At 42.4% G+C, this 8,040-nt stretch overlaps 3 protein-coding genes across 3 annotated transcripts in view; 1 reads left to right on the top strand and 2 right to left on the bottom strand.

The window, feature by feature from the left end:
- LOC104783749 (NAC domain-containing protein 60-like) overlaps nt 1–379 on the top strand; it is a 4,403-nt gene extending 4,024 nt beyond the window's left edge. Inside the window, exon 4 of the mRNA XM_019244101.1 lies at nt 9–379. Within this exon, the coding sequence (XP_019099646.1) occupies nt 9–182 (174 nt within the window). The 3' untranslated portion in view covers nt 183–379. The remainder of the gene's footprint in view (nt 1–8) is intronic.
- Nucleotides 1,349–2,017, bottom strand: LOC109132477 (uncharacterized mitochondrial protein AtMg00810-like). The gene has a single exon (XM_019244100.1). The coding sequence runs from the start codon at nt 2,015–2,017 to the stop codon at nt 1,349–1,351; it is 669 nt and encodes a 222-aa protein (XP_019099645.1).
- LOC109132476 (uncharacterized mitochondrial protein AtMg00820-like) lies at nt 2,094–2,780 on the bottom strand. The gene has a single exon (XM_019244099.1). It carries the CDS (start codon nt 2,778–2,780, stop codon nt 2,094–2,096), a length of 687 nt encoding a protein of 228 aa, XP_019099644.1.

The raw sequence follows: 8,040 nt of genomic DNA, 5'->3' as shown, positions 1-8,040 counted from the left end.
AACAAATGCAATCATTGCTACAGAAACTGCCATTACAAAATGACACTGGAGAAGAAAACAACATATCCATGTCAAATTGCTTTATCGGTATATACTCGATTAAGTCTATAAACCGAGCGCGGTGGGACGTCGTTGTTTGGGCGCTTGTTATGATAGCTGTGTTGGTATTTTATCTAGTGTAATGCCATAAAAGACTTTTTCTAGGCAGTTTGCATGGTTATGTCTTAATGTTGAGAGAGATCTTGTAACTGTTAGGCTTAGTTTACGTTATCATTCTCTCCATTATATATTAAGAATTGTATTGTAGTGTCTATGTGTACCAAGAATATGATTCTATGAATATGAGGCTTTCGGGAGATATGTAATTCTGTTTAAGGTAGATTTTATATTGCTATAAATTCATTTTCAACCCATAATAGCAATGCTATTGCAATGATAGTGTCTCATTTTAGTTGTAAATATAACGTGCTTTATGTATGAACATGTCTCTTTCCACTAGTCCAAAAGTTTTCATAACATAGAAATATGGAGGTTTCTGCATTTTCAACATTAAAACGTTGTTTCATACTTGTTGACTTTGTCCTACTGTTTTTAGATTTGAATTTGAGAACCTCCAAGCTTTCAAACATCTCCTCTTCTTTCTTTCTTCTTGTGGAGTCGTTTTGTCGGAACTCCTTGTATGTATAAGATTGAAAGCTTGAAAGTAAGAACACCTTTTCTTATAGATTTAGAAAACTTCTCAAAAACTAAATCTCTCTCAAGTCACACGGAACACCTCTCCATTGACCTCTCTATATATAATGAATTAGACAACTCCTAATTCTAATAGGATTACAACATAAAGCCTTATCTAAATAAGCTTCTCCTTATCTAAATCTTGTTTATGCATTCTTATCTCTTATCTCCTTAGGCACCTTCTTAATGAGATAACTTCTAACACAAGTTGGAATTATCCAACATTCTCCCCCGTAATTCCAACATGAACTCCAGGAAGCTTGATCTCCTCAACTCCGAGCAAACTCCTCATTTCTTTGAACTTAATCCGACCTAAAGGTTTTGTAAGTATGTCGGCCTTCTGCTCCTTTCCTGGCACATGATCAACTTCAATTTGATCATTCTCTACACACTCTCGAATAAAATGGTACTTGGCAAGCATATGCTTTGTTCTCCCGGGAAAGACTGGGTTCTTCGTAAAAGCTATGGCTGATTCATTATCAATTCTAAGCAGGATCTTCTCTCCTTTCACGCTTAGTATCTCGCTCAACAATTCTTTTAGCCATATAGCCTGTTTGGCAGCTTCCATAGCGGCCATGAACTCTGCTTCGCACGACGACAACGCCACAGTCGGCTATTTCTGCGTTGTCCAAGTAATAGGCGATGAACCATAGTAGAAAACATGACCTGTGGTGCTCCTTCCATTGTCAATGTCAATGTTGTGACTGCTGTCACTGTACCCCGTAACTCTTCTTGATCCATCCCTCTTAAAGAATAAACCAAAACTCATAGTTCCTTTCAAATACCTCAGAACATGCTTGATTGCTTGCCTATGTGACACTCTCGGACTCTGCATATAACGGCTAAGAACTCCAACTGAAAAGGACAAATCTGGTCTTGTATGCAGAAGATATCTTAGGCATCCTATAGTTCTTCTGTATCTTGTAGCATCAATCTCTTTCTCTTTCTCTGCTTTTGACAAACTCAGTCCAGGCTCCATCGGTTCATAAGTTGAGTTGCAGGAACCCATCCCTGCATCAGTAAGAATTCCTTGTGCATATCTCTCTTGCTTGATCCTTATTCCATCCATTCCTTGAATAACTTCTATACCAAGATAGTAAGTTAATTTTCCCAAATCTGACATCTCAAACCTCCTTGACATGTCTTCCTTAAATTGTTTGATGATCCTGAGTGAAGTCCCTGTTACAAACAGATCATCAACATAGATAGCAACAACCAGAAAATCATTCTCCTCCTTCTTACGATACACCGTCGGTTCCTTGACACACTTCTTGATGCTCATTTCTTTTAGAACTTGATCAAGCTTTGTATTCCAGGCTCTAGGAGCTTGACGCAGTCCGTATAAGGCTTTATGAAGCTTATACACTCGATCCTCTTCTCCTTTTTTTCTCGAACCCCTTAGGTTGAGTAACATAGACCTCTTCTTTTAGCTCACTATTGAGGAAAGCTGTCTTCACGTCTAAGTGGTGAATCTCCCAACCTCTTGTTGCTGCAAGTGCTATCAGTAGCCTTATAGTTTCGACTCTTGCTACCGGAGCAAACACCTCGTTGAAGTCTGTACCTTGTTGTTGCACATATCCTTTTGCAACTAACCTCGCCTTATACTTGTTCACCGAACCATCAGCTTTTCTTTTGAGTTTATAAACCCACCTAACTCCTATAGGTTTCATGCCGACCGGTTTTTCTACAAGTTCCCATGTATTGTTCCTTATAATCGAGTCTATTTCAGCCTTCATAACATCGATCCATTCTTTAATTTTCCCAGCTTCAAAGTAGTTCTCCGGTTCTCCATCTATTGTTAAGAACAGACTGCAACTCTCTGCTTCTGCGAATAAAACATATTCATTGAGATAACGTGGTTTTGTTATCACACGACCAGACCTAGTTACCAAGGGTTGAACTGCGACTTGTTGACCCTGAACTTGGTTCTCATTGTTCACATCATCTTCATGATTGTCTTCGTTTTCTTCCTCTTCTTGGTTGTCATGATTTACGTCTTCATGGTCCACTTCCTGTTGATCATTTGATATGTCTATATTTTGCATCTCCTTAGCATGTATTTGTTATGCATTTAGCTAGGATAACTAGTCGTTTTGCATCATTTTAGAACCTCTTTTATACACTTTGCATATTTAGGAAGTTTTTGCATCATCCTTGCATACATTGTACATTTCGAAGTATTTCAGGTGTTTAGGAGACGTCGGAGACACAGACGATCGAGCCACTCTCAACCGCCGCAATCGAGCCATCCTCAACCTCCACAATCGAGCCATCCTCAACCGCCGCAATCAAGCCATCCTCAACCTCCGCAATCGAGCCATCCTCAACCTCCACAATCGAGCCACTCTCAGTGGCACCAATCGAGCCATCACTCGAGCCACCGGTCGGGGGATTCAGCTTTTGACGTCTTCATCAAAGCTGTAGAGAATTGAGTCATCTTTAAATGCCGTTTATTTCAAGTCAATCGGAAGCATGGTTCAAGAGTTATCATCGTTTTAGTGGATACATATACACCCAGCTCGAGTCGTATCATCTCTACTCGACCCAGCTCGACTCGATCCGTTCCACTCGACCGCCCCCCAGGGAGAGACGACACGCGACTCGAGTGCACATGTTTGGTTTTACACGCTTCAGGAGATTCCCGAACCGACGCTCTATCTTGTCGTTTTAAGTTTTAGGGATTCACACGTTTTTACTATATATACATTTTGTTAAGTCTTGGTATGGGGACATCTTATCTTTTATTCTCGCTTTGTTCTAAAGGTTCTACCTAGCCACCTAAAACGTTTGAGACTTTGTATCCAGACATCTTTTAATCCATTTTGTTTTTGCTTTTGATTTCTTCTGCAATGTTGTTCATCTCATTCTTGTCTATCTTATTATGCTTTGTTCAATATTTTCTGGATTTCTGTCTTTGGTGATGATTTCCANGAGACGTGGAAGTGCCAACCGACTTTGTGGTTCTAGAGATGGATGAAGAACCGAAAGATCCTTTGATCTTAGGAAGACCGTTCCTGGCGACTGCTGGAGCCATCATTGTTGTCAGAAATGGCAAGATTGATCTCAATCTAGGCGTCGACTTCATTATGNAGGTGTTTGATGAAATGTCTGACCAACTAGTGCCAGAGACATACGTTCCTAGCCTAAGAGATTAGTTGTCTAGGATGTTTGTTGACGTGAAAGAACTTGTTTTTCATGCCATGCTTGATCATGTTTCTCTAGCAAGAGCTAGGTATGGAAGTGGTTGAGTCTAAGTAGCTTTTGCCAAGAGATTGAATTAGCTAAGTTGTGATGTTCATTGTTTAGGGATAGTTTGCTTGTCGTATGTTAAACACTCTGTAGACTAGGAGACTCCACTGACATCAATTACTCCCATCCTTAGGACTTTTATCTTTTTGATTGATATTACATTCCTGAGACTGTTTCGTTTGTTCATGCTTAGAATCGTTTTTGGTTCCACTTATTCTTGTTCGCTTCTTGTCATACATTTTTGTTTCTAGTTCTGTGACTCACTTCCGTTTTGCATTCTGATCACTCTAGGATTGTTAGACATAAAAACACTCTTTTTGAATTGGCTTAACTTTTGATTTCTTGATTGCATCTTCAGTGGTAGCAACATCCCATTTGGATTGACACCTTAAGTACTACAACTGCATAAGGTTAATTTAACCTACTAGGAGACACACAAAAATCCTAGTATCAATTTGGCGTCGTTGCCATTTGGGAATTGTTTTGTTACATTTAAGATTTCAAGTTTTGCAAGATTAAGTTCTATCCCACTTATCATTCTGAGTACTTACTTGTTTTGGTTGTCTGCTTGTTTGTTTTGCATCTCAGGAACCTGTTGATTGCAACGTTGTATGCACACCAGATCAAGAGGACATCAGAACCTCCTTCCTGCGATCGACGATATCAACCGGTTACAAAGACCACGACAAGCTCGTCAACTCACTGATCATCCCGCACCCATCACAATGGAACAACCGAATGGACCACATCCGGGACCGCGAAACATTGGTGCTGGGGATGCACCGAACACTCACACTCAGTGTGCTGGAATCGTCCCTCCCGCCGTGCAGAACAACAACTTCGAAATCAAAGGCAGTCTGATCTCCATGATCCAAGGGAACAAGTTCCATGGGTTGCCTATGGAGGATCCGCTGGACCATTTGGATGAGTTTGACCGTCTGTGCAGTCTCACAAAGATCAATGGCGTCTGTACAAGTTGCGCCTCTTCCCGTTCTCCTTGGGAGGCAAAGCTCATCAATGGGAGAAAAACCTTCCCAAGGGATCAATCACCACCCGGGATGGTTGCAAGAAAGCATTTTTGGTCAAGTTCTTCTCCAATTCCAGAACAGCACGTCTTACCAATGAGATTTCTAGCTTCACTCAGAAGAGCTCTGAATCATTCTGTGAAGCCTGGGAGCGTTTCAAGGGTTACCACAGCCAGTTTCCACACCATGGTTTTAACAACGAGTCACTGCTGAGCACTCTCTACCATGGTGTACTACCAAAGATATGCATGCTGCTTGACACTGCTTCTAACGGTAACTTCCTGAACAAGGACGTAGATGAAGGTTGGCAACTAGTTGAGAATTTCGCCTAGTCTGACGGCAACTACAATGAGGATTATGACCGCACAGTTCGCGGCGACGCTGGGTCTGAGGAGAAGTACAAGAAAGACCTCAAGAATGTCAATGAGAAACTTGACCGTATCTTGCTAACCCAGCAGAGGAGCATCCACTTCGTATCTGAGGATGACCCTTTCCATGTTCCAGATGGGGAGGGTGAGCAGACTAAGGAGATCAGCTATGTCCAGAATCAGGGTGGATACAACAAAGGTTACAACCCATATAAGACGAACCCCAATTTGTCTTATCGAATTAATAATGTTGCTAATCCACAAGATCAGGTGTACCCGCCTCAACAACAACAGCAAGGTCAACAAAAACCTTTTGTGCCTTACAATCCGGGATTCGCCCCAAAGCAGCAGTTCCAGCAGGGTTACTAAGCTCCTTCAGGACCACCACCAGGATTCCGCCCTCAACAAGTTCAGCCTACTACAGCCCCAGATCAAGAAATGAAGCAAATGATGCAACAACTTCTTCAGGGTCAAGCTAGCGGTTCTATGGATACTGCTAAGAAGTTTGTTGACCTTAGTCAGAGGATGGAATGTTCCTACAATGATCTGAACGTCAAATTTGAAGCTCTGAATTCGAAGATAAGGTACATGGAAGGCCAATCCGCTTCTATTTCTGCACCAAAGCCTGGCCAATTCCAAGGTAAGGCTGTTCAGAACCCCAAGGAGTTCGCCAATGCCATTACACTGAGAAGTGGGAAAACATTGCCTCCCAGGCAAGGAGTTCCAGACATCACTGAGGACAGTGAGAAATTAGATGGGGAGGATTTTGGTCAGGATGACGTTCAGATGGAGAACCCAGTTGAAGCAGTCAAAGACCCGGTTGAACCAGTGAGGCAGTCCGAAGCTGAAGCTGTTAAGGAGCCTGTTGTTTTTGATAACAGACCTGCAAGGTTCATCCCTCCATCGTACAAGCCTCCTCTACCATTTCCAGTGAGGTTCAAGAAGCAGCTTACTGAGAATTACAAAGCCTTGTTCGAAAAACAAGTCAAGGAGATTAAGTTGAGGATGCCATTGCTGGACGCATTCGCACTTGTTCCCCACTACCAGAAATTCCTCAAGGATTTAGTGATGGAGAGATCAAAAGAAGTTCAAGGCATGGTGGTACTAAGTCTTGAGTGCAGTGCAACATCCAGAAGAAGGNATTAGCTAAGTTGTGATGTTCATTGTTTAGGGATAGTTTGCTTGTCGTATGTTAAACACTCTGTAGACTAGGAGACTCCACTGACATCAATTACTCCCATCCTTAGGACTTTTATCTTTTTGATTGATATTACATTCCTGAGACTGTTTCGTTTGTTCATGCTTAGAATCGTTTTTGGTTCCACTTATTCTTGTTCGCTTCTTGTCATACATTTTTGTTTCTAGTTCTGTGACTCACTTCCGTTTTGCATTCTGATCACTCTAGGATTGTTAGACATAAAAACACTCTTTTTGAATTGGCTTAACTTTTGATTTCTTGATTGCATCTTCAGTGGTAGCAACATCCCATTTGGATTGACACCTTAAGTACTACAACTGCATAAGGTTAATTTAACCTACTAGGAGACACACAAAAATCCTAGTATCAATTTGGCGTCGTTGCCATTTGGGAATTGTTTTGTTACATTTAAGATTTCAAGTTTTGCAAGATTAAGTTCTATCCCACTTATCATTCTGAGTACTTACTTGTTTTGGTTGTCTGCTTGTTTGTTTTGCATCTCAGGAACCTGTTGATTGCAACGTTGTATGCACACCAGATCAAGAGGACATCAGAACCTCCTTCCTGCGATCGACGATATCAACCGGTTACAAAGACCACGACAAGCTCGTCAACTCACTGATCATCCCGCACCCATCACAATGGAACAACCGAATGGACCACATCCGGGACCGCGAAACATTGGTGCTGGGGATGCACCGAACACTCACACTCAGTGTGCTGGAATCGTCCCTCCCGCCGTGCAGAACAACAACTTCGAAATCAAAGGCAGTCTGATCTCCATGATCCAAGGGAACAAGTTCCATGGGTTGCCTATGGAGGATCCGCTGGACCATTTGGATGAGTTTGACCGTCTGTGCAGTCTCACAAAGATCAATGGCGTCTGTACAAGTTGCGCCTCTTCCCGTTCTCCTTGGGAGGCAAAGCTCATCAATGGGAGAAAAACCTTCCCAAGGGATCAATCACCACCCGGGATGGTTGCAAGAAAGCATTTTTGGTCAAGTTCTTCTCCAATTCCAGAACAGCACGTCTTACCAATGAGATTTCTAGCTTCACTCAGAAGAGCTCTGAATCATTCTGTGAAGCCTGGGAGCGTTTCAAGGGTTACCACAGCCAGTTTCCACACCATGGTTTTAACAACGAGTCACTGCTGAGCACTCTCTACCATGGTGTACTACCAAAGATATGCATGCTGCTTGACACTGCTTCTAACGGTAACTTCCTGAACAAGGACGTAGATGAAGGTTGGCAACTAGTTGAGAATTTCGCCTAGTCTGACGGCAACTACAATGAGGATTATGACCGCACAGTTCGCGGCGACGCTGGGTCTGAGGAGAAGTACAAGAAAGACCTCAAGAATGTCAATGAGAAACTTGACCGTATCTTGCTAACCCAGCAGAGGAGCATCCACTTCGTATCTGAGGATGACCCTTTCCACGTTCCAAATGGGGAGGGTGAGCAGACT

The sequence above is a fragment of the Camelina sativa genome, chromosome 4, assembly GCF_000633955.1.
Source record: "Camelina sativa cultivar DH55 chromosome 4, Cs, whole genome shotgun sequence".
Lineage (NCBI taxonomy): Eukaryota > Viridiplantae > Streptophyta > Magnoliopsida > Brassicales > Brassicaceae > Camelina > Camelina sativa.
Note: the sequence above shows the minus strand (reverse complement) of the source record. Positions and strands in the feature narration are given on the sequence as shown.

Excerpts from the sequence above, each read along its gene's own strand:
- LOC109132477 (XM_019244100.1), bottom strand. The coding sequence starts at position 2,017 with ATGAGCATCAAGAAGTGTGTCAAGGAACCGACGGTGTATCGTAAGAAG.
- LOC109132476 (XM_019244099.1), bottom strand. The coding sequence starts at position 2,780 with ATGCAAAATATAGACATATCAAATGATCAACAGGAAGTGGACCATGAA.